This window comes from Durio zibethinus, chromosome 27, assembly GCF_047325235.1.
Source record: "Durio zibethinus cultivar Kanyao isolate XHJ-2024 chromosome 27, ASM4732523v1, whole genome shotgun sequence".
Lineage (NCBI taxonomy): Eukaryota > Viridiplantae > Streptophyta > Magnoliopsida > Malvales > Malvaceae > Durio > Durio zibethinus.
Window position 1 is genome coordinate 5,665,566 of NC_143188.1, and position 26,548 is coordinate 5,692,113.

General features: G+C 30.9%; 1 protein-coding gene and 1 pseudogene across 2 annotated transcripts; both read right to left on the reverse strand.

The window, feature by feature from the left end:
- Positions 1 to 6,247: 6,247 nt before the first annotated feature.
- On the reverse strand, positions 6,248 to 8,462 carry LOC111279877 (amine oxidase [copper-containing] alpha 2, peroxisomal-like; annotated as a pseudogene). The gene is made up of 3 exons (XR_016334843.1): positions 8,324 to 8,462; positions 8,121 to 8,234; positions 6,248 to 7,086 (listed from the first exon to the last, which is right to left on the reverse strand). The product of XR_016334843.1 is annotated as an amine oxidase [copper-containing] alpha 2, peroxisomal-like (transcript).
- A 107-nt stretch (positions 8,463 to 8,569) lies between these two features.
- On the reverse strand, positions 8,570 to 10,006 carry LOC149510873 (amine oxidase [copper-containing] alpha 3, peroxisomal-like). The gene is made up of 2 exons (XM_089756701.1): positions 9,122 to 10,006; positions 8,570 to 8,708 (listed from the first exon to the last, which is right to left on the reverse strand). Exons 1-2 carry the CDS (start codon positions 9,925 to 9,927, stop codon positions 8,669 to 8,671), a joined length of 846 nt encoding a protein of 281 aa, XP_089612827.1. The 5' UTR covers positions 9,928 to 10,006; the 3' UTR covers positions 8,570 to 8,668.
- Positions 10,007 to 26,548: the final 16,542 nt, after the last annotated feature.

The following is a 26,548-nucleotide window of genomic DNA, read 5'->3' on the forward strand; positions in this document are numbered from 1 at the left end:
AAAAACAAAAAACAAATTTCAAAAATTAATTTATATGCTCCAATACATTTGAGGCATTTTAGATAAATTTTCTCATCTAAAGATTTCTAAAGAATCACTACTCGAATTTTTTTAGAATCTTATCCTTGGAGATTTCTTTTTGTATGATTTGGAAAATTATTGAAAGTCATGTAATAATATATTTATCTACAAACACATCTATTTTTTAAAATATTTTTATTTATTAAAAAAAACTATTCCAATTAAGAAGAATAATTAAATAATGAAAATTCTTTGTGTTGAAAAGAAACTTGTAAATATTCTAATACTTTGATAATTTTTAGAAGACTTCTCTTACTTAAGGAATTCTCGAAAATCACTACTTAGACTTCTCGAAGTCCCATCATCAAAAATTTTTATATGCACATAAGATCATGCAATTTAAGATAATAAAGTAAAATATGCATACAGAAACATACATTATCATTATGATTTAATCAATTTCCAATTATGATTACCACCTTTAAAAGGAACAAAGTAAATAAAATTTTTATTGAAAATTTTCCTATATACCCCGATTCTTTGGCAATATTTTAGAAAAAGTTTTTTACCTAAGGATTTCTTAGAAATATCTACTCGAACTTCCTTAGAATTCCATCCTCAAAAATTTTTAAACACATAAGAATATGTAATGCAAACAATCAAGTAGCATATGCATACAAAAATATTGATTATGCTTTAATCTTCTTTACTTATCTTCCAAACACTTTTGAAAGGAACAAAGTAAATAAAAATTTTATTAAAAATTTTCCTAGATACCCTGATACTTTGACAATATTTAAAAAAAAAAATTTTCATTTAGGGATTTCTTAGGAATCTTTACTTAGACTTTCTTAGAGTCCCATTCTTAAACATTTTTATTCATTTTATCCTTTCTTAGTTAATTATTTTTATTTTTAAACTTTGATTACACCAATTTTATTGCAAAAAGAGTCACTACACATTATTATTAGCATTTACCAAAATTTTAGAAAAAAAAACTATTTGTATTGAATATTTTCTTAAATACGCCATTACTTTGATAATATTTTTTTAAAAAAAATCTTCACCTAGACAATTTAGAGAATCATTACTTGAATTTTTTTAAAATATCATCTTCAGATCTTTTTTAGTATTATATTACTTATTTGCCTTTGAGATAAAATTAAAGTGTATATAAAATCAAGTAGAGGTAAATTGAAGTATGAGAAATTAAATATCACAAGTATGCATGAACGCAGGATTCCAATCAATAGTGAAATTAAAGAAGGCACTAAAATTAAATTTATAACCTTAACTAGATACCATAGGCGTGTATGAGAACAAACCTTTATGCATACCACTTTTCATGTAGCATACGAGCCAGTCAACAAAAAGACAAAAATATAGGCAATGGGACATATAGACCCACACCTTTTCCTAAACCTCTACATGGAAAAAATGAAAACCATGACTTATTAGCAAACACACCATTGATTACTTCATGAAAGGGGCCCACAAGATTATGAAAGCTTAAAACCAAGAAACCTAAGAAAGACCAATGAGCATCTAGAATTTTCAACCTTTCCTTTTTCTACCGTAAACGAATGGTGCTTATCATGCTACCCCGTAACTCATGCTCGTCAACCTCATTGTGTAAGAAGTTGAAAGCACATACTAAGAAAACAAGGTTTTGCTTTTCCTTTAAAGAATATAAGTCATGAGAACAAACATAAGATTGGGATTTTAAGGGGCAAGAAAACAAAGCCTGTAACTAAAGCTAACCAAAAAAAAAAAAAATGAAAACAGCTTCCTTTCCGTCTTTCTTTGGAATCCTAGTACAGCATTACAGGATGATACAATAGACGAACCTATGTCTTATTTGTGTTAATCTCTATATGGTTATGGAAATGTGACAGTGGTATAAGAATAAAAGGGTTACCCTTTTTCTAGTTCAAAGTTGTCTTCTTTCTTCTTTAACAAAACATTCACTTTTCCTTCCACCAAGCTTTCTCCTTCTTTTGTTTTTGCTCCTCTTGTTTCTTCCTCCCTCTTCCTTAGCAATCGGCAGACCTTCCCTACAAACCCCTCTCTTTTTATCTTTTTTTCTTCTTCCTCCTCTATTCGGCTATTCTTCTTTTTTTTTTTTTTCAATCGATCCTTCCCCTCTTTTCTTCCAACCCGTTTGTCATAATTGGCAGACCCCTCTCAAAAAGATCAAAATCTTGCTTAATATGGACCCTTGGATGCAATCTCATCCAAAGGTCAAAGTTTTTTTTTTTCTTCTTTTCAAGGAACCATCTTTGTTCATTGGATCAAAATCAATAAAAGATCCAGTAACCAACATTACTCACTGTAAAAGTTGAGTTTTTGTGCCCTCCAAACCTATTAAAAGACCATTTTACCCTTAGTGTAAAGTTTTTTATATTTAAGCAATTGTCTTAGAAACCAATGTTCTCATACTCATTTTTAAGATTTTAAAACACCAAAAATCATGAAATATTATGAAACTAAGATATAAAAAGTTTCATGAAATTTCGAACTCAAGAAGATCAAATTATGAAAATACCCTTGTGGGGGTACTTTCATAATTTTACACTTCTCGGAGTACTGCTATGATTTCAAGTGTACCAAAAATCATCAAATATTATGAAACTAAGATCTAAAAATTTTCACAAAATTCTGAGCTCGGGAAGGCCAAATTATGAAAATACCTTAATAGGGGTATTTTGGTAATTTTATACTTTTATGGGTACTGCTGTGATTTCAGGTATACCAAAAATCATAAAATATTATGAAACTAAGATCCGAAACGTTTTACAAAATTCTGAGCTCAAAAAAGTTAAATTACAAAAATACCCTTATAGGGATATATTGGTAATTTTGCAATTCTCAGGGTGCAATAAAAATTTTAGTGTTTTAAGAATCACTAAATTTAATTTAAAACCCCATTGATTCCACTTAGGTTATGAACTTTGAGAATTCTATTTATTTTATCCAAATTTTATGTAATTTTGACAAGGGTTAACTTTAGGGTTTATTTATTAAGCTTAAATATCAATGCACTTTATAGACTCTTAAAGGGATTTTTTTTTTTTACTGGCTTCAAATGAGTTTTGTTTAACCATACTAAAATGTTCCAAATAAAATTTGATGTCTACAGTATTGAGTTAATAGCACTTGTAATTTTTAAACTTTGAGTCAAATTGGTCTTTAATTTTTAAAAAATTTTAATTAGATCTCCAATTATCCAAAGTTATATTAATTTGATCTTTTTTTCTATGAAACTATTTAAATTCACTACAATTGCCAGCAAAGTTTAACGACCAAAAATGTTATTATCTCAATTTTTTATATTTTAGAAATATTTTATATAATATTCAGAATACTACATTTTATTGTAATATAATTTATTTGTTAATTTTATTAATAGAAAATATATTTTCACAAATTAAAATTAACGTAAAATTTTCCAAATCCCTTTGAAAACAATTTTCATACCATTTTAAAAAATTAAGTAAAAATATCTATATCGATTTTAAAAAATCAAATTAAAAACTCCATCTCTTTTTAAAATATTAAGTAAAAATTTCTACATCATTTTAAAAAATAGATATATTAATCGATTCATAATTTTTTCTATTGAAAAAATTTACTGTGAATCTACTTTTTATTAAAATATTATATTTATAAAAATTTTAAAAAAATAGACAATTAGAAAAGTCCATAACACTACGTAGGAAAATTCGAGTTATTGAAAATAATACTTTTATTTTATATTAATACAAATTTTTAATAGAAAATAGATTCAAAATAAAATTTTTAGGATAGAAAATAAATTTGTAAACAGATTAATAAGTCTATTCTTTTAAAATGATGTGAAATTTTTTACTTAATTTTTTAAAATAATACGAAAATTTTTAATAGGATTTTCTATTTTTAACTTAATTTTAAATTTTTTTAGGGTTTAGGGTTTAGATTTTAAATTACAATATTTTATAAATTATATTTTAAATATTAAAAATAAAATTTTTTGGTTATTACTTTGTTTTTTTTAATTTTTTTATTTTTTTAGAAAATATATTTTACTAATATGCTTGAAAAAGAAAAAAGAAAATGATATTTAATATTTTTAATAAAAATAGATATTTTGGGTAGAAATTAATATTTTTCATTATTATTTATGTATAAAATAATATTTTTAATAAAAATTAGAATTATTTGTTTTTAAAATGATATGAAATTTTTTAAAAAGGACTTTGAAATTTTAGCTTAATTTTAATTTTAGAAGTCTATTTTATATTAAAAACACAAAAATATTTAAGTAATATGTTATATTATTATAAAAATATTATTTTAAATTTAATATTTTATAGAATATATAAAAAATTCAAGATTATAGGATCATATGTTCCTAAACTTTGAGTAAAATTTTATTTGATCCCTCAATTTACCATGTTAGCTAGTTGACACTATTGATGTGGTGCCAATTGATATTTACTATCAATTTAGACAGTTCCATAAACAGAGGGATCAAAACAGGAAAATTTTAGGCAATTTAGGATTTGATTAGAATTTTTTAAAGATTAGAAACCAAAATAGAATTTGACTCAAAATTTAGATACTACAAGTGTTATTTACTCTTAAATTTATCACCAAAGGTAAATAGCACTCGTAGTTTTTAAATTTTGAGTTAAATTCTATTGTGATGAATATTGTTTAAAAAGTTTTAATTGGATATCCAATTGTCCAGAATTATCTAATTTTGACCCTTCCGTCTATGGACTGTCTAAATTGATGATGAATACCATATAACAACATGTGAATGGCGTAATTTTTATTTTACATGGCAGATAAAGGGATCAAAATAGAATTTCACTTAAAATTTAGGAATCAAGGATGCTACTATTTCAAATTTTTTAATATTTCATATATTTTTTATATAATATTATAATATATTTTATTAGTTAAATATTTTTTTAACAAAAAATAGATTTTCAAAAATTAAAATTAAATTAAAAATTTCAAAATCCTTTTGATCAAAGAATTCCATATCTTTTTAAAAAATTAATTTGAAATTTATATGTCAATTTAAAATTTTAAATAAAAAATTTCATATATTTTCAAAATATTAACTAAAAGTTTTCAAATCAATTTAAAAATTTTATTTATTAATGTATTCATAATATTTTTCCTACTAAAAAATTATTTTGATTGTATTCTTATTAAAAGTTTATATTAATACAAAATTAAAAAATAATCAAAATGGCTTTTACCGCCTCTGATCAGGTAAGGAGAATAAAACGAGTTACTGAAAATAATATATTTTTATTTATATAAACATAAATTTCTTAATCAAAAGTATATATTCAAAATAATTTTTTAAAAAAAATAGATTTTGGAATAGATTAATAAATTTATTTTTTAAAAATGATATTAAAATTTTTACTTAATATTTGAAAATGATATGAATATTTTTTTAATTTTTAAAGCTGATATAGAAATTTTTTATTTTATTTTTTTAAAATGATATGAAAATTTTTACTTAATATTTTTGTTTTATTTGAAAATATACATTCTACTAAATAATATTTTATTGATAAATAATATCATAATAAAAGTTAAAAGAATAAATTATAATATTTTATAAAATATATATGAAATGTAAAAAAATCTTTTTTTCTTTAACTATTTTTATTTTTCTTTTTTGTCCCTTTTTGCTTCTTGATAAAATATATTAGAAAAGGAAAACAAAAAATATTTAATATTTTAATAGAAAATAAATTTTTTTAGATAGAAAATAACATTTTCTATTATGATTTATTATTAAAATAATATTTTTTAATATAAAATATTTTTATTTTCAAATGAAATGAATTTTTACAAAAAAATCACTTAATTTTAATTTTTGAATATCTATTTTTGACAAAAAAAAAACTTAACTAATAAATTATAGTGCAATAAAAAATATAAAAATTATTTTAAATCTAATTTTTTATGGATTAAAAATTGAGATAGTTACATTTTTTATCTTTAAATTTTAAGTAAAATTATATTTCGGTTCCTTCATTTACCACATGAGAATCCTATGTCTGTAAAAACTGAATTATCTACCTGACGTCTATTGGTATTTACCATTAATTTAAACGATTTCATAAATGAAATGATTAAATTAAGATAATTTTAGGCAATTAAAAATTTAATTAAAAATTTTTAAAAATTAAATACTAAAAAAAAATTTAACTTAAAGTTTAAGGAGTAAGAGTGCTATTGACTCTGTTTTATTACTGAAAATAGGATGGGCATTATATTCCCAAAGAAGTAGCCATGTTTCCAAAGGACAGCCCCATATCATGCGGTGCAATTAGGCCAGCTTAAATGGTCAGGAGGTTTGGTTTTCAGCACAGGACTATACTCAAAGAAATTAGTTGGTCTGAGCTCAAATCCACCACTCAAAGTTGGCATCACTGGAAAATCTTCCTGGCAAGGGACATGGTGAAACCCCAACGTGTACCATAACACTATATCCTTGTTCTCAATTCTCCTATTCCTGTTGGTCCACACTGCTAAAGTATCATCTCCACGACTCTGATCAACATATCGCCCTCCAGCCCATTTCTCAGACTTGTTATATGGAGTTACCCTCACATTATAGTTTGTGAAGGCAGCTCGGATTTGTGGGTAGTCATCTGCAGCTAGGAGTGGCCCTACTGCTGGTCCTGGAAGTCAACGATACCCAACCTTGTTTCCAGGTTTAGATCTCCTGTTTGGATTCACCACTACGAACTCTGCTGGATTCAACCCAAGTTTAATCCTTGCATCTGCTTCAGTCTTGGCTATTTCATGTTCAACTGTCCAATAACTTTTTCTTGGCATGTTCTTGTCTCTGACTCGTTTGGTGACCAAATTAGTCTTGACAAGGGAATTGGAATCACCATCAATATCAAGATCAAGATGGTATGTAAGGAAATGATCGTGGTGTATAGCAATGTTATTGTCTGCTATTAATGTACCATAGACTTCCTCTTTTATTTGATCAATGTGGGTATATGGCACAGCCATCACTTCTAGCACTCCTGTTAGCCCAACCTGTGGAAGAGAGCAGATAGAAACTTTTGGGTATTTTCTTTTAGGTACGTGGAAGGAATTCGAATATGGAATTAAAAAAGATAACAGCAGTTATGTTATGTTGGTTATGACAATGAAAATGGGGAAGAATGTAAATTTTTTTAATTTAATTATAGAGATTCAGAAAAAATATATAATATTTTCAGTTTAATCAATAAATTATTTTTTTATTATTATCAAACGGAGTTCTAGATTATCTAATTTTTTTTAAAAAAAATTGTTGAAAATAAAAAAATTATAAATATTAAAATTTTAATCTTAAATTTATTAAATATTATATAATAACTGTATAAATTAATTAAATTAAAGTAGGAATTAAACTAGACGATTTTGATGTTAAAACATAAACAATGTGTTTGCCACCTATAAAAAGGCCAAACAGATAGGATAGGACTAAATTAATTAAAATAAAAAAAAGTGTTTATTTATCCTCCATTGATATATAAAGATAGAGGGAACCCTCGAAGAAGAGATAATATTTCTTTTTTTGGCACAACAAAATCTATCTATAGCTCTTCGTGGGCGAGGAAGCCCTAGCTGCAATGGATCATTGGACCACTGAACCAGATATGTACTACTCTTTCCGAATAGGTCAAGAAGCCAAGCCATGTAGTGGCAGTAATCAATCAACTTCATTTGTTTTTTCATTTTCATTTTCATTTATCAAGCATACAAAAAAAAAAAAAGATTCGTTTTTAATGTTTCAGTATATATTTTATCAACTTGATCTTATTTATGCCTAGATCATAACGAAAACTTATATCAGACCCTGACTGGCCAAATTATCAAAACTCTAGCATGGACAAGCGTTCATTGTATTAACAAGTTAAAAGTAGAACATGAAGTTTACCTCAATTTATTTATGAAATTATTTTAAAAATAATATTTAATAATTTTAAATTTTAAATCTTAACATCTGCATTTTTTTTTTTTATTTTCATCTTACAAACTCATTTATATAAAAAAAAAAAGTTATAGGTGAAAAAAAATCATACCTCAAATTTGATGGACCCACTTGGCTTGAATTCCCAATCAGGGATATAATCATAGTTGCCCACAGTTGTAACCATTCTCACCACAAGGCTAATCTCGGGTCTCACCTCTCTGATCTGCACACATCAAAATTATTAACGTTAAGTCAATTTTCAACAGAAAAAAAAAAAATCACTAAAAAAAAGAATCATTAAGAATTATAAACCTCTTGATCTCGAAGCTCAGACTCAGTATGTCACCACATGACATGGCCTGGATGTCTTTCAAATATGCAGATTACATTTGACACTTTGACAGGTTTGCCATCTTGGCCTGCGTAGTAACCATCGATGAAAACAGCATTGGATGGACAACCGTTGAGGGGTTCCAATGAAACGGCATAGATACCGATCCCGAATTCGCCACAGTCGAAAAATGTTATGTGGTACCATTCCTCGGTTGGAGCCTGGTACGGAACGAATAGCTCGGAGACGAATGATCTATACATCACTTGACGGTATTTTTTCATTTCAGCATCGTAGATGGAAGCCAGAGAGATTAGTGGACCAACTCAAGCATCAAATCCGATGTGGAACTTCCTGTTTGCCCAGCTGATCAAGTACAAAAGTTTTAATGACAAAAAATTCCATTGCTATTTTTATATGATAAATGTATTATTATCTTTTTAAGCAATAATTGTTATTTTGATATAAAAATTATCATATAAATAAGTATAGAAAAATAATAAATAATTGAATATAACTATGTGAAGATTAAATTTATGTAAATATATCAGTATCAATTTTTTAAAAAAATCAATTATTTGATATATTATTATCGTATTCATTACTTTTTAATTATTTATTAAAAATAATTATTTTACATAAAAATAATTTTAATAATTTTAAATTTATTTATTAATTTCAAAAATGAAAATTATTCTAAAAATTTTATTGCATATAAATTTTAAAATATCGGTTATTAGAAATAAAAACAAATAAAAGACAATAATATGTATTTGAACCCTGTTTGGCCCGGTAGTGTGGGCGGAGCAGCGTTGAAACGTGGACCGGACGGTGGTGTTAGCTTGGATGCTCGATACTCAGTTTCCTCAGCTTTCGGCAATGAAGCCAAAGCTCTGTCAATGTATTCAGATATCTTCATTTCTTCAAGATTGACAACCATCAATATCCCTTCTATTGGTCTCAAATACATATTAACAGTCCCGTTCAAATAGTAGCATGAGACTTTCAGCTCTGTTTTGGTCTTCTCTTCTCCATACCAACCAATTGTTTGAGTAAAGCAAACAACTTCAGATTCATTAAGACCTCTTTTCCTAATTGAGGCTAAAAATGGTTCATGTTTGAGTGCCAAATCGGCTGCAGCTTCTTGTTCCTCAATAGTGAGTAAAGGGTAGCCAAATCCATTGTAGACTTTCTCAGAAATGATGGAACGTTTTGACAAATCTACTATAAGTTCACGAGTTTGTTGGTTGAGCCTGATGAAGACCAAAGCTTGGCGAGGTGGGGGTTTGGTGGTGGGTTTTGACAGCCATGATTTTACAACTGGTTTCTCTGGCTCCTCTAAGCCTACATACTGGAAGGTTAACTTGTGGTTCGAGCTAGGGTAGGAATGGTTCACGATGGCTCGAACCATGAGGAGCTCGGATGGAGTGAGGGAGTCTAGTGGGTGGGGCTTAGAGCTGATTGGGGATAGAAAGAAGGAGAAGACGGAGAAGAACAGTGCTAAATTCAATGTTGAAGCCATTGTTAGTGTGGAGAACCTAGAGCTTCTAATTGCTGTTAAATAGAAAAATAAGCAATGCATCATGAACCAAGTAAAAAACTAAAGAAATAAGTAGATTTACTTTCTATTTTTTGGTGCATAAAAATTTAGGGTAAGTGGAGGCTTCCCGGTTCTAAGATCAGAGTAAACTACAAGCCTTAAAGAGGAGGTATATTAGATTTGTAGATTATCCATCAAAAGAGATTGCTGGTAGTGAGATTCGAACCTATTACTTACAAGCAAAATATTTAAATTTTACCAATTCAATCAATCTGTGTTGGTAACTCTTCCCTTTTTTTCAACACAAACATTTTAGTTTCCTACGTGAATGAGCTTATTTTTTTAATTTTTGAAGATGTTATTAATTAAATTTTGATTATTAAAATTAAAAATTGTCATAACGTATAGATTCATAAACTTATCATTAAACATAGATTTTAAGAGTCACTACTAATCTTTTTTATTTAGATGCGATTAGCTATCTAATTAAATTTATCCCTTTTTAAAGAAAAACCCCAAACTTAATTTGAACATCTTTAAATGATAGATTCATGTCTACGAAATCATAACTAAGTTAAAGAGTACAGTTACATATGATGAAGGTTATAGCATCCTTACATCGCTCCTTGAAAGATGGTACTGACTTGATCTCATGCTATCCAAAACCTTAAAATTCTTATCAAATAATTAGTTATCGAAAATTATCTTTAAAATTACTCCAATATGTTGGTAATAATTTTAGGATATTCCCTCACATCATAAGTATTCAAAGAGACTATTTGTTATGCTTTGAAGAGGCTTTATTATTGAATTCATTTAATTTCCATAACAATACTTTATTCATGATAAGTGGCATTTTTTGTGAAAATTTTGATATTAAAAATCTTTTCTAAATTATTCAATATGTTAGTAAAATTTAGAAAGAATTTCTCACCTAAGGATTTACATAAAAATTGCTATTTTACAATACTTTTAGTAATTTCATAATCGGAGATTCAAAATTAATTTTTATAAAAACACTTTATTTTTAAAAATATCTTCTAATATGTTGGTAAAATTTTTAGTCTCAAAATTATTTTCCAATATATTGGTAGGATTTTATTCTATTGAAAATTTATTTATTTATTTATTATTTTTTTTGAAAAAGAAATTTCAACCTTTCAATATGTTGGTAAAGTTTTATTTTATTTTTTAAGGTGATTTTAACAAAAATTACATTTTAAGTCAATAATCAATATAAATATTCACACCAAAAACTTTATAGAAAAATAAAATTACCAAGCTTTGGGTTAAAACCCAAATTAAGAGTGTAGACACCTATTTTTGTTCAGGATGTGTTCAATTTTTTAAGTAGCTCTAGGCATCCGTTTTTGCCCAAGGTGCTATCTATTTAGCCTAATTGTTTTTGTATTATTATTATTATTATTATTATTATTATTATTATTATTATTATTATTATTATTATTATTATTATTACTACTACTACTACTACTACTACTACTACTACTACTACTACTACTACTACTACTACTTTTTTAATTTTATTTTTTTTCTTTCTTTATTTCATTCACATTTTAACAAGGAAGCTGAGGGAATAAAAAAGGAAGGAAAATCAAATAAATTTTTTTAGAATCGAGCAACAAATGTTTTGGGATCTATTTGCGTAAAGTTAAGAACCAAATCAAATGGGATTAAGGCCTAAGATCAATCGCCCAAATCAAGCAGAGCAAATCCTATGATTCAAGCTTGGATTAAATTTGTTTAAACCTAAAATTACTACTAAAATAGGCAATAAATTGAACACAAATTCATGAAGGAAGGGGACATGTTTTTTTATCTCTCTAGGTTTGGGTTCTTACCACGATTAAGAATAGTCTGAGTCTTTGAGGTTTAAATTGTTGGGTTTCTAGAATTCATGTTTGGATTTCTGGAAATCTATTGGAATTGGTTGAAGTTTTGGATGAATTCTGGGAAACTTTAATTTATTTTAAGAATTTTTGGGTTGGAGTTTGAATTTTTGGGGTTTATTGGGTTTTTATGAGATTTTACGGTTGAAGTTTGAATTTTTTACTCAAGGTCACAATGGCCAAAAGATGACTAAGGTGGGTGGATTTTAGGTTCATCACTGTTTTGGAAAACTTTGAAGATTTCGATAATCAGTTGAATTTTTCAGTTTCAAAATCTAAGAAAGTTGGCCGGTGTTCTTGGCCAATTGAATTTTTTGTTGAATGTTTAGAGAGAAGCTAGAGAAAACTCCAACTAGAGAGAGAAAGGGGTAAAGCATTCTGAGAAAAAACCAATTGTTTGTCCTTTGATAATGTCCTAATACGATGTCATTTCAAGTAGCCCAAGATCTATGTGAACTGATTTAGGATCGGTGCGTCACCCGTGAAGCAACCTGACCTGATCGTAAGGTTTGGCTTTTATTTTTTCTATTTATTTATTTATTTATTTTACTTATCAATTTAAATTGTGTAACACATCATTTATTTTAATGTCTTTATGAATTTCCTTTCATTTACTATTTAAAAAAATGTTTTAAATAAATTCATAAATCCTATCAAACTATTTGAGGATTTTTCATGAATTTAAATTTTTTATGAATTCTACCAAACTATTGAAAAATCTCATAAATTAATTTTTATAAAAAAATTATTACTAATAAAATATTTTGTTTTGATCCTACCAAACTGTTAGAGGATTTACATCTTAAATTAAATTTTACTAAACTATTTGAAGATTTAATACATTTTCTAAAAATAAATTTATAAAGAAATCTCACTAAACTATTGAGAGATTTGCATCAAAATAAATCTTACCAAACTATTGGAAGCTTTTACTAATTATTTTTTTTAATAAAAATATATTAATGAATCCAACGACGAAGCCTTTTTAAAGTGGGATACTAGTCTCCATGAATACTCATAAAATGAAGAAATTATCTTAAATTGCTACCAAACTATTATAGCAAAGTTATGACTAGTTTCCAATAATTAAACGATTTGGTAAAATTATAAGAATATTTTAAGGTTTGGATAATTTGAAATTAAACTGGTATCATTCTTAGGATAAGTGTTGTGATGGTGCTATAACTTTTCTCACGCATAATTGTACTCATGAACCTAAAATTTGATTTTGTGGACTGAAATTTACTATTTAATGATACCTAAGTTAATCTTAGGACTCTTCTTTAAATAAGATGGATTCTGTCAGGTAGCCAATCACACCTAAACAAAAAAGATTGGTGACAACTCTTTTAGCCTATGTCTAGTGATAAGTCCATGAATCTATATATTATGATAGTTTGGCAACTCCTCTTGAAACATTAAGAGTCAGGCCAGTAAATGATTTCTTGTTATCCAAGCCTAACCTAGTAAATTTGAGATTTTTTCTCTCTTTTCTTGTTTGTATTTTATTTATTTATTCATTTGTATATGCATAATATGAGCTCTACACCTGAGTTTTGTCCCTTAGAAAAGAGTAAACTACTTACGCCTTCGTGAGATTTCATATCTCCATATAGGTTAACCAAATACTCTCACTCAAATTGAACCCTTTCTATTTGTAACCTACAATGGGCAAAGATTGAGGTGCCTTCCTAGTCAGTGGTGGATGATGATGTAAGAAACAATTTGAGAACCTTTTATAAATAACCCAAGCTATATATAGTTAACCTTGTAAGCTTAATCCATAGGTAGAGTTATGTTCCTTTACCCATTATAGTGAATCCAAAATTTAAAGTCATGTTGTTATTGCATTTTACTTGCTTTTATTGTGTTTATTCTTTATTTTATTTTAAGATGACTAACCGATTTCTTGTTTATCTTTTTGTTCATGCAAATTCATAAACATACATACAAATTGCATATTATTCCTGCCTTAAAGATATCTTTAACAAAAGCTTTCATGAAACCCACAGAACGTCAAGTTTGCACCTCATCTGTATTCTTTAAATGTGAGTTAACCATTGATGTGAAGATAGAGTTAGAAAGGAGACAACGAAAAGAAAGAGATTGTTTACCATCTGGCTATGTCTCTACCTTACCTAAGGAAGTTCGATAGCTCTTTAAACAAAATGATTTGAAAGACCTGACAGACATATGGAATAACATGGTTCCTTCACTACAACAAGTTTTTTGTCAGAGTTTGGGCATGTTGCACGTCTTTTGTCAATGAAAGTTAAAAACTCACTCATTAAGTTGATGGTATAGTTTTGGGATCCCTCATATCGTTGTTTCATTTTTAATGAAGTTGATTTGGTGCCAACTATAGAAGAGTATTCAATTTTGATAGGTATGCATCTTCAGTATCCAGATATAGTATACATAAATAAACAAAAGCCAGGATATTGTAAAAAGTTGGCTCATATTTTAAAGATAGAAAAGAAGCACATAGATTCACATGTCTATGCAAAATGAGGGCATAAAGGTATTCCATGGAGTTTCTCCAAGATTTCATTGTTAAACACCCTAATTACGACCAAAGAATGAATGTGTTTGCTTTAGCAATATATGGGACGGTGATCTTCCTTAAAGTCTTAGGTCATATTGAGATAGAGGTAGTGGATTTATTTGAATAGATTGAAAGAGGATGTAATCCTTCATCAATGATATTGGTAGAAACTTTCAGATCTTTGAATTTTTATAGACAAAATGATAAAGCACGTTTTCTGTGTTACACACCAATATTGTATTTATGGATGAAGAGTTATTTTTGAATGCAAGAAAAATGCTTTCTCTAGACTCTATTTTCATAATTGAAATCCAATTAAAGAATTTTACGAAAGTGAATGGCTAGATACAAAGACCCAAAAAGAATGAGAATATTTAATGTAGAAGCTCATGGCTTGTAAGGTGCAAATGGCTAGTCCAATAGATAAATCAAGAACCCATGTTATATCAATGTGGAAATGAGATAGGGGTTCCACTTTTAGGCTTATAGGGATCAACAGGTTATGCATTGCTAATTGTAAGGAGACAATATAAAGTTAAACAGTTTGTTCCTATAACATATAAGCTCAACCAATTTGATTGTTTATATAAAGAACCTAAAACATTTTAGAAAATTGATAGCATGATCAAGGCTTGGAAGCAGCCCAAGAGAATAAGCCTTAGACCATTTACTAATAAAGTCACTCAAGGATATTTAGTGTGGAGAGCTAAGAAGGGTAAAAAAGTTGCATCTACATTCAAAAATCATTACCAGTTAGAGAATCAGAAGTTAGATAAGGTGCCTTCAAAGTTGGAACTTGTAAAGAAAGAATTTGAAGTTGAGAAAGATAAAATGAAACAAGAAATTCTAAGGCTTCAAGAAGAAAAGGGGCAGTGAAAAAATAAAGTAGAAAAGTTAGAAGTCCAAGTCCATGATATTTCTAAAAAGAGTGATATGGTAGTTTAAGATTCGGCTAAACTTCAACAACAACACAAAGGATTAGAGGTTAAGTGCAAGACTCAAAAGGTTATTAGAGAGCGTGATAATGCCCTTACAAAATTGATGGAGCTACGACAAGAGTACAAAAGATTACGTATACAAGTGAAGGCTAAAGAAATAAATATCATTGATTTGACTTATGAGAATGAAAAACTGAAAAGAGAATGTTCCCAAATGGAAGATGATTATATGAAAGCTCAACAAGAAAATGAGATGCTTAAAAGGTATATCCAAATACTAAAATAAAAATTGAATGAGCAAGTGAATCATATCATGGCACTCACAAAGAAGCATAAGGAGTTATCCTATTAAGCATGATTTGGCAAAAGAAAAGGGTTGGAAAGGTAAAGGTACATAGAACATCTTACAACCCAGATAAGCAATGCCGTAACTAAGGTAGAAAAAATGATAGAAGATGCGAAAACATTAAGAACTTAGTCACACCAGTAAAAGAGCATGGGTAGCGGCTGTTGAATTTCATTGACGATGCTAAAAGTTAGTATAAGCAAACCATCCATTTTTACAAGTGAAAAGTATTAGACTTGATCTAAAATAGACTTTTGTGGAACAAATGAAAGTTCACTTTTGTTGAAATCTTTAAAAGGGCAAATATTTTTCTTTCCTTTTCATGCAGTGCATTGTATTCATTCACAATCATTTTTTAGTCATGTAAGCTCATAACAAGATCACTAATTTTAGATTATGGTACATAAGGTTCAAATATAGCTCAACATCCATATAACACCCAAGCTCAAGTTAAAAAAATGGAGCAAGACAATGTGAGCTATGTTGAGAAGTTGAAAAAGGCCTATGAGGAAATCAAGGGAAAACTCAACAAGATCCTTGAAACTTTGGATAAGATAAATAAGAGAAAAGTAGTGGAAGAAGATGTTTCACATGATGTCACTGAACCACTATATCTTTTAGGTTACGATCCACATCAAACCTAATCTACTTAAAACTTTACACCACAACAGCTAGTATTCCCAAGCTATAACTACTTGGGAATGCCTTATGCACTTGGTTAAGGAAATATTCAGAGTTACATTAACCTTGTCTTCGCTAAAAAGGTAGTTGAGCTGATCTAAATTCTTAATCTAGATGAGGTAAAAGAAAAATTAAAGTTAAAGGCAGCTAAGTTCTTAAAGGTCCCTAAAACATATCACATGATGAATATGATCGATGAGAGATTACGAGCTGTAAAAGGCATCGACTTTTATGGTTTCATGGATGCCACTGGGCTTTGTTTGGTACCAGATATAGTGATACCCCTAAAGTTTAAAGTACCAAAGTTTAAAAAGTACAATGGTACCAAATGTCCTATCATACATATCACGATGTAATATCATAAAATGACAGCACACGTTAGTAATGAGAAATTACTCATACATGTGTTTTAGGATAGTTTATTTGGGTCTACTACAAGATGGTACATCTAGTTAGATAGGACCCGTATATGATCTTGGAAAGATTTGACTTGATCTTTCATCAATCAATATCATCATATTATAGATATGGCTTCTGATCGCTTTTCATTGCAAGGTATGAAAAAAAAATGATTGAAACCTTTAAAGATTATGCCCAAATGTGGCAAGATATAACCACTCAAGTTCAACCACCATTAATAGAAAAGAAAATAATAGTGTTATTTGTAAGTACTCTAAAGTCACCTTGCTATGAAAAAATGATAGGAAATGTAACTAAAAATTTTGCTGACGTTGTGATATCGGGAGAGATCATTGAAAATGTCCTAAAAATGGCAAACTTGAAGGGGGAGAGCCCTTTGCTACTAAAAATATGCCCAAAAAATAAGGAAAGTGAGATTCAAGTTTTAAGCTTCAAAGGGCAACAATTTAAAAACTACACTCAACTGATTTATCCCAAATATTATCCTATCATAAATCATGCTTTAGCTTCCCCTTACTAGCTAGTTCCATGACTTTCTTATCCATCAATTTACTAACCAAACACCTCAACCATAGCAAGGCCTTTTGTTCGTCCAACCAACCCAACAAATGGTTCTCGAGAGCCATGAAATAATTAAAAAAAAAACTCACATTCGATCCTATTCTCATGAGCTATATAGAATTATACCAAGAACTCTATAAAAATCACTTGATTGCTCTCATCCTTGTAAAACCTCTTGAACCTTCTTATCTTAAGTAGTATGATTCCACTGTCTATTATGACTATTATTATAGGGTAGTTAGCCATTTCACTGAAGATTGCACCTCTTTGAAATACAAGGTGAAAAGTTTGATTAAAGAAAGGTTGATAAATTTTGATACCAATAGAAAAATAACATCAAATGTTAGTGGTAACCTACTGCCTAATCATACAATCAATGCTTTGAATAAGGAAAAAAGACATATGAAAAGAAAAGTGAGAAGATCAAAATGCCATTCAGTCAGTTATACGAGGCTTTATATGAGGCTGAGATGATACAACCAGTGGACTTATGCACCTATTATGGGAGATGTGTCTCGAATAAAAATGCAAGTATCACATTGGGGCTCTAGGATATTCTATTAAAATGTGCAAACAATTTCATGATGATCTGCAAAAGCTAATGAATTCCTATCAGATTGAGTTATATAAAGAAGCAAAAGCCTTGAAAGGTGCTAAAGTGGCTATAACTGATAAGTGGATGCAAAGCCAATCACCATACATTATGGTGAGAAACCAAAATTGATCATGGACAAACTTATTCCCAGGCCAATGACTTTTAAAGTCCCAAGTCCATTCCCCTACAAGGATGAGAAGACTATGCCATGAAAGTATGGTTGTAAGATTATGGTCAAAGGGCAAGAAGAAATCATTCCTAAATCCTATGCTACCACCATAACTGGTATAGATGGCATGACCAGAAGTGAAAGATGCTATACTCTGAGGTGCTAGAGAAAACAAAAAAAGAGAAAATGATGGTGATGGAAAAACATGCTGAACCAGAATTAGTTTCAGAGAAAGACATCCCAAAGTTTATGCCAGAAAAGAAAGCTTGCGAGCTCCTAAAGTTTGTAAAGCATAATGAGTATTCTATGGTTGAGCAATTGAACAAGATGCCAATTAGAATCTCTTTGTTATCATTGCTGTTAAATTCAAAACTACACTGTAACGCATTGTTAAAGGTATTAAACTAGATTTATGTGGCATATAACATATCTGTAGAATGTGAACCATTTGGTAAGGAACTTCTTGGTACCACACTATATAGCCTTCAGTGATGACGAGATTTCACCTAAAAGAAAAAAAGTACAAAAGCTCTGTATATCATTGTTTAATGTAAGAGTCATATTATAACTAAAGTCCTTATTGACAATGGTTCGACTATTAATGTTATGCCTATGTCTACTCTGGTAAGGCTGCCCATTGATACATCCTACATCAAAATTAATCATATGGTGGTCAGAGTATTTGATGGAACCAAGCATAAAACATTGGGAGATATTGAAATGCACATACAAATTGGACATTGTGTCTTCAACATAAAGTTTTAGGTTATGGATATTTTTCCATCTTACAGTTGTTTGTTAGGAAGACCATGGATTCATATGGCAAGTGTTGTTCCTTCCTTCTTACATCAAAAGGTCAAATTCAATATGAAATATCAATTGGTAATTGTGCTTGGAGAAAAGGACTTGCTGCTAACTTAGCCTATAAATGCTCTATATGTAGAAGCTACAGAGGAATTGTTATAATGCTCTTATCGATCCTTTAAACTTGTTAATGCTGTGGGTGGAGGACTTAAGTTGTACTAACCAAAGTTTAGTAAAATCATGATCAATCAAATGATTAATAAAAGTTAGAATATTAGAGTTAGGCTAGGCAAAAGTCTATAAAGGATAAAAAAAAGCACCAATAATTGCAAGCAACAGTGGAAAACTGAACCTAGGATATGAAGTAAAAAGAATACGAGATGACAGGAAAGGAAAAAAGATGGTGAAAAATATGCCAATGATTGTCCCTCACTTGTACGAAACAATTAGTCTTTGAGGATACATGGCCTAGAAGCTAAAGAAAATGCTAAAGAGGAATTAAATGTGGAAAAAGCTTTTGCTGAACTATCCATTCAGATGATAGATAAAGATATCCAAAAGAAAGAGGTATTGGTTTATCCATGCCTACCAAATTTTGAATTGAAAAATTAGAGTGTCATCTAGATGCCTGTTGTTTTATATACTAGATGTTTGCTATTCTTGATACTTTCTTAATGTAATTACTGTAGACACCCCTGGCCCAGATCAATTGGACCTGGCCCAAATGGGTAAGCCCAATGCAATTTTTACTTTGTATTATTATTTTTTTTCTCTTTTCTTTTCTTTTCTTGTGTATTTTATGTATTTTATTATTTATTATTATTATATGTATATTTTTACTTATTTATTTATTTTTTTTCTGTTAATATCGATATGTATTTTATTTATATAGTTCTATATTTATTACATATTATAATTTATTTATTTATTTTATTTATTATTTTTTTCTTGTAATATTTTTTTTATTTATCTCATTGTATTATATGTTAATAATTTTTTTTCTCTTGTTCCGTTTATCTGATTTTTTGTATATCTGATATTATTATTATTTTTTTATTTATCCTATCTTTTCTAATTATCTATTATTTTTTTTATTTGATTTTGGAGGGCTGGGATTGAAAGTTGAAGAATCCCACTGTGAAGGGGAATTCAATCAAGAGAGTCCATGTTGGATTCAAAGATTGAATCCCCGTCCAAGGAGGAATTGGGACTGATCAGGAACTCCTGATCAATCCCTATAAAAGGGACCTCTTGGAACAGATGCTACACACATAACAAACAGTGAGCAAAGCTATTGATTTAAGAGAAAAGGAGGCGTATAGGAAGCTGAGAAAAAGTTTATGAGTGTTCGGGGAGTTAGCAGAAATTTTTTGAGAATTTTTGGTGATTTTTTTTTTGGGAATTTTTGGAAAATTCCAGATTCCGGTGAATTTTTCGACGAAGTTTGAATTTTTAGGTGAAAATTCTGGCCAACCTTGAAGTTTCCGACGACCTGCCCAGTTTTCAACGAAGATTTTCAAAAATTGGGACCTTCCGACGAACTTTCGATGAAAAAACCCAGATTTCGGTGACAAAACCCAGAATCTGATGAATCTTCAACCGGAGTTCTTCGACCTTTTAGAGAGAAGGGAGAGAAAAAAAAAGAAAAAAGAGAGAGGGGATGAGTGTTCTGCCGAAAAACAGAGGGAAGTGCCTTTTATACCCTCTCAGAACGACGTCGTTTTGGCCTTAAGTAACCTAGAGGATCCGCGCGTTTTGCCGAAACCCGACCCGACCCAAGCGTCGACCCGCTTCCTGACCCGCGCGTGTCTGGCCACCTCCAAGCCGAGCCGAGCCGAGCTCCAAGCCGCCCCCCTTAGCTGTTTCTCTTCCTTGAGCCGAGCCGAGCCGATAGCCGAGCCGCTCCAGGTTTTTTTTTTTTTTAGAAGTTTTTATTTATTTGTTTTATTTATTTATTTATTTATTAGATTAGATTTGTTTAATATTTTTTATCTTATTTTTATTTTTGTTTTACTTTTCTTTATTTTTTATCTTTATTTTTTTTCACTTTTATTTTATTCTATTTTCTTTAAATAAAAATAAAAAAATATATTTTTGGAGAAAAGTTGAAAGTATCAATTTTCTTTAAAACTAAATTTTCAAAAAAAGGATTTTTAAGGAAAAGTTGAAAGTATCAATTTTCCTTGAAAATCAAGGTTTCAAAAAATATATTTTTGAGGAAAAGTTGAAAGTATCAATTTTCCTTGGAAATCAAAGTTTCAAGAAAAATATTTTTAGGGAAAAGTTGAAAGTATTAATTTTCCTTAAAAAATAAATTTTCAAAAAAGGGATTTTTGAGGAAAAGTTGAAAGTATCAATTTTCCTTAAAAATAAATTTTCAAAAAATATTTTTGGGAAAAAGTTGAAAGTATCAATTTTCCCTACGCAAGAACAATCATTCTTTCCTTCCTTTCTATTTTGATCTTGATTTTGATTTTTCTTTAACTAATCCGACGACGGAGCCTCTGCAAGTGAAACAGTAGTTTTTCTGGCATACTCTCGAGGTGAGGGAATTTTCTCAATTTTCTGCTAAAAATATTAGAGTCAATTGAGAATAATTTCCAACAATTAATTACTTGATAAAATTTTAAGGCTTATTGGATAACACAAATTTAAGCTAGTACCATCTTTTGATGGGCGTTGTGAGGGTGCTATAACCTTCCTCACACGTAACCGAACTCCCGAACCCTGTTCTGGTTTGTAGACCTGAACCTATTCTTTTAGAGACCCTTAAACTTAGGTGTTCCCTGAAAGGACAGATTCTTTAGGTAGCCAATCGCACCTAGATAAAAAAGATTGGTGGCGACTCTCTAAAATTAATGTCTAGCGATAGATTCCCGGATCTAGACGTTATGACAGCTTGACAACTCCACTGGGGACCTTGAGAGTCAGGCCAGCAAATAATTTGTGTTATCCAAAAGCCTAATAAAATTGAACCTTGTTGTATATATGTGTTATTATTCATTCATATTTATTTACCTTGTTAATTATGTCATTCATATGCATTGCATAACATGAGCTCTACACCCGAGCTCCATCCCTCTAGGAAGGAGTAAAGTACCTATTGCTTTCGTGAGGTCTAATGCCTCCACAATGGCTAGCGAAATACTCCCACTCAAATTGAGCCTTTTCCGCTTGTAGCCTGTAATGGGTGAGGATTAGGGTACCTTACTAGTCTGTGATGGACAAGGATGTAAGGAACAATTTGAGGACCTTTAGACTTTGACCCTTAAAACCACATATAGTGAACCTTAAGAGTGCCTAACCCATAGATAGAGCCATCACTCTTTCCTGATAGAATTAACTAAAAGCATAGGATTCATCCTTTTTACTTTGTGTGATGTTTAAATTTATTTAGTCATTTTTTTTTTTTTTTTTGGGTATACTAACCTTTTTTTTCTTTTGCATTGGTTCATGCGCATATCATAGAGTTGCATAAAGAACATTTGCCTGAAAAACGGTCTTCAACAAATCTTTTTTCATGGATACCAATGAACGTTTAGTCTGTTCTTCATCAGTATTAGCACCTTGTAGGACACCCAATGAAGTAAGGGCCCGGTCAGAAAAGACTCAACTGAAGATGGGAGATTGCTTACCAATTGGGTATGAGTCTACTCTGTCTCAAGAAACATCTATCCTTCTCAAACAGAACAATTTAGAAGATTTAGTGGATATCTGGAAGAAGATGAGTCCGTTAAGACAAGAGCAGTTTTGCCAGAAACATGGGCATATAGCACACCTTCTAACAGTGGCTATTGATGATCAACTAATTAGAGCTGCAACACAATTTTGGGATCTTGCATACAGGTGTTTCATCTTTAATGAAACTGATATGACTCCCACCATAGAAGAATATTCGGTCTTATTGGGTTTGCATCTAAAGACTCCTGACAAGATATATGTCAAAAAACATAAGTCAGGATTTCGTAAAAGTCTGGCTCAACTCATGGGGATAGACAAGAAAGTTGTGGATTCTCATACAAAGAAGAAACAGGAATAGGTTTGCCTACCTTGGAAGTTCTTTCATGAGTTTCTGATGCAACACGCCAATGAAGAACGGGGGTTAGACATATTTGCCTTGGCTATATACGGACAGGTAATCTTTCCAAAGGTTTTGGGACATATTGAGATAGCGGTGGTTGATTTCTTCGAAAGTGTGATCAATGGCTGTAATCCTTCAATGGTGATATTAGCAAAGACTATCAGATCTTTGAGTTATTGTCGTTGGAATGGAGGACATTTCATAGGATGCATACAGTTATTGTACTTATGGATGAAAAGTCATTTTGAACAAGGAAATGGCGCTTTCTCAAAGCTTTACATCCGTAATCATTTTCCAATCAAGGAATTCTGTGAAAGTGGATGGTCAAAACGGAAGTCTAAATAAGAATGGATAATTTTCTTACAAAAATTAGAAAGTGCCAAGGTGAGATGGTTGGCCCCATGGATGAATCGTGAGCCTATGTTATACCAATGTGGGGATAGTACAGTGGTTCCGCTTCTGGGTTTATGAGGAGTGACGAATTATGCACCACTCCTAGTGAAAAGGCAATTGGGGGGAGAACAATTCATTCCTATGACTTATGGGCTTCATCAGTTAGATTTCTCTTATAGTGAGCCTAAAACATTTCAGAGGATGAATGAGATGATCAAAGCATAGAAAAATCCCCAAAGAGTGAGTCCTGGACCATTCACTGAAAAAGTCACCCCAGGTTACTTGGTTTGGAGAACAAAGAGAAGACAAGAAATGGTATTCACTTATGAAATCTCTCAACCACCAACAGAAGAAAAACTTGAAGAGACACCATCAGAGTTAGAGCTGGCAACAAAAGAATTTGAGTTTGAAAAGATTAAGTTAAAGAAAGAGATTCAAGAACTTTAAGAAGAAAAAGCCCAGTGGAAAGGTAGAGCTGAAAATTATGAAATTAAAGTTCACAAGATTGCTAGAGAATGAGATACAGCTACTGAAGATCTAACAAGGTTACACCAGGAGCATAAGAGGCTATGTGTGAGAGAAAGAGCCAAAGAGATAACCATTATCGAGCTGACTGAGGAAAATATAAGACTGAAGCAAGAGTATGCCGAATTGGAAGAAAAAAATACCGAAGCACAGGCAAAAATTAACATGCTAAATAGTTATTTGAGCAGCCTAAGTCAAAGGTTGGATGAACAAGGAGACCACATCACTACATTGGTTAGAGAACATAGAGAATTATCATACCAAGTCTGGTGTGGTAAAAGGGAGAACTTAGGAAGGCAGAAATACATTGAGCACTTAACAACCCAAATTCATAAAGGGGTGTGTAAGGCAAGAGAGATGGTGGAAGAGGCAGAAGCATTAAGACAAGTAATGGCCGCAGTAGGAGAACATGGACAGCGTCTGTTGAACTTCATAGAAGAAGCCAAGGCCCAGTATGAACAGATCAAACAATTTTATGGCTATAATTCTAGGATGATAAACTCAATGTAGATCAAAGTTTTTTGGAATAAATAAAATTTTTTAGTTGAATACCGTTTTAAGGCAAATGTTCTTTGCATACATGCATTTTTCATTAATTGCATTCTCATTCATTACATTTAACAAAGTAACCATATGATGATCATGTCAATTTACTAATTCTGAGATATGGTACTCAAGGTCCCAGGATAGCTCCATCTAGTGAAAACCCTGCTCATCCATACAACACAAGATCCAGAGCAAGGCAAATGGAAGAAGAAAATTCCCATAGATTTGAAAAGCTAGAAAAAGCACAAGAGAAGATTGAAAGTGAGCTAAGCAAGATTCTGGAGGCTCTTAATAATATGAATAAAGGGAAAAGAGTTACAGAAAGTACAAGCCAGCAAATTCCCCCATTACAAAAAATGGCTGACCCTTTGTACCCTCCAGGTTTTGGCCCACTTCAGGCCCAGTCTGCCCAAGAAGTCCCCCCACAACACTTCGCATATCCAACATATCTTGGAATACCATCAGCTTTCAATCCAGGGCAGTATAATAGCTATATAAATCCTGTCTTCACTGAAAAGACAGCAGAACCAATTCCTGATCTAGATGATTTAAAAGAAAAGGAGAAGGAAAATATGAGAGTGGACGCTGAGGAAAGTTCCAAGATTAGCATGCTAGAGCAAAGGCTAAGGGCTGTTGAAGGATTTAGTTTTTATAGGTTAGTTGATGTTACTGGGCTCTGCCTAGTTCCTGATATGGTTATCCCTCATAAATTTAAAGTATCAAAATTTGAAAAATATGACGGTATAAAATGCCCCAAAACCCACATCACCATGTATTGCAGGAAGATGGCAGCTCATGCACATGATGAAAAACTCTTGATGCATGTTTTTCAGGACAGTCTTACTGGCTCTGCGGCCAGATGGTATGTTCAGCTAGACAGAACTCGCATTCACTCTTGGAGCGATATGGCACATGACTTTATCAGTCAATATCAATATATCATCGATTTGGCCCTAGATCGTTTGTCTTTACAAAATCTGGAGAAAAAGGCAAACGAATCTTTTAAAGAGTATGCCCAGAGGTGGAGGGATATTGCTTCTCAGGTACAGCCTCCTCTGACCGAGAAAAAAACTATAGTGCTATTTGTTAGCACTTTAAAACCTCCATATTATGAAAAGATGATAGGGAATGCAACAAAGAATTTTATCGATATGGTAATCTCGAGAGAAATCATTGAAAGCGCCATCAAGAATGGCAAGCTAAAAGGAAATGAAGCATCTAGCAAAAGAGTCCCGAAGAAAAAAAAAATTGAAGCTCAGGCTGTGAGCCTTGATAGACAGCAACTTAGGGGTTATTCACCCTACCCGCCACCAAAATATCAGCCATATCACCCTGTTGTAAATAATACTTCCTTTCACCCATACCAACCATTTACACAACCACCATACCCCCAAACATATCAAACCTCTTATAGACCCCAAAATACCATGTACAATCCTAACATTCAACCTACCTCAAAACCATAAAATCGCCCAACTAACCCTGTTAGTGGCTCGTGAGAGCAACGAACCACTCGTGAGAAACTTGTTTTTGACCCAATTCCAATGACTTATACGGAATTATATAAAGAGCTCTACAACAGTCACTTGATTGCTCCAAGTAAATTGGAACCCATCAAGCCACCTTACCCTAAGTGGTATGATCCCACTACCCACTGTGACTACCATTATGGGATTGCTGGTCACTCTATCGAAAATTGCACTACCCTGAAACATAAAGTGCAACGATTAATCAAGGATGGGATGATTTGTTTTGACACTGGAGGGATGACTGCGCCAAATGTTAGTGGCAATCTTTTATCGAATCACAATGTGAATGCTATAGGTGAAAAATAGAAACGTCATGTGAAGAAGAAAGTGGCAGATATTAAGACACCTTTCAGCAAACTGTTCGATATCTTACGAAGAGCAGACATGATACAACTGGTAAGTCCACACAGCTATCATGGAGCATATATAGCTGGTACTAGTTATAAGTATCATAGTAGGGCAATGGGCCATTTCATTGAGACCTGTGAGCGGTTTCACCAAGAGGTGCAAAAACTCTTGGATTCATATCAGATGGACGTCTATGAAGAAAAAAAAGGCTTGAAAAATACTGAGGTGTGCATGACTGATAGGCCTGAAAAGTTATTTTCTAAACCAGTGACAATTCA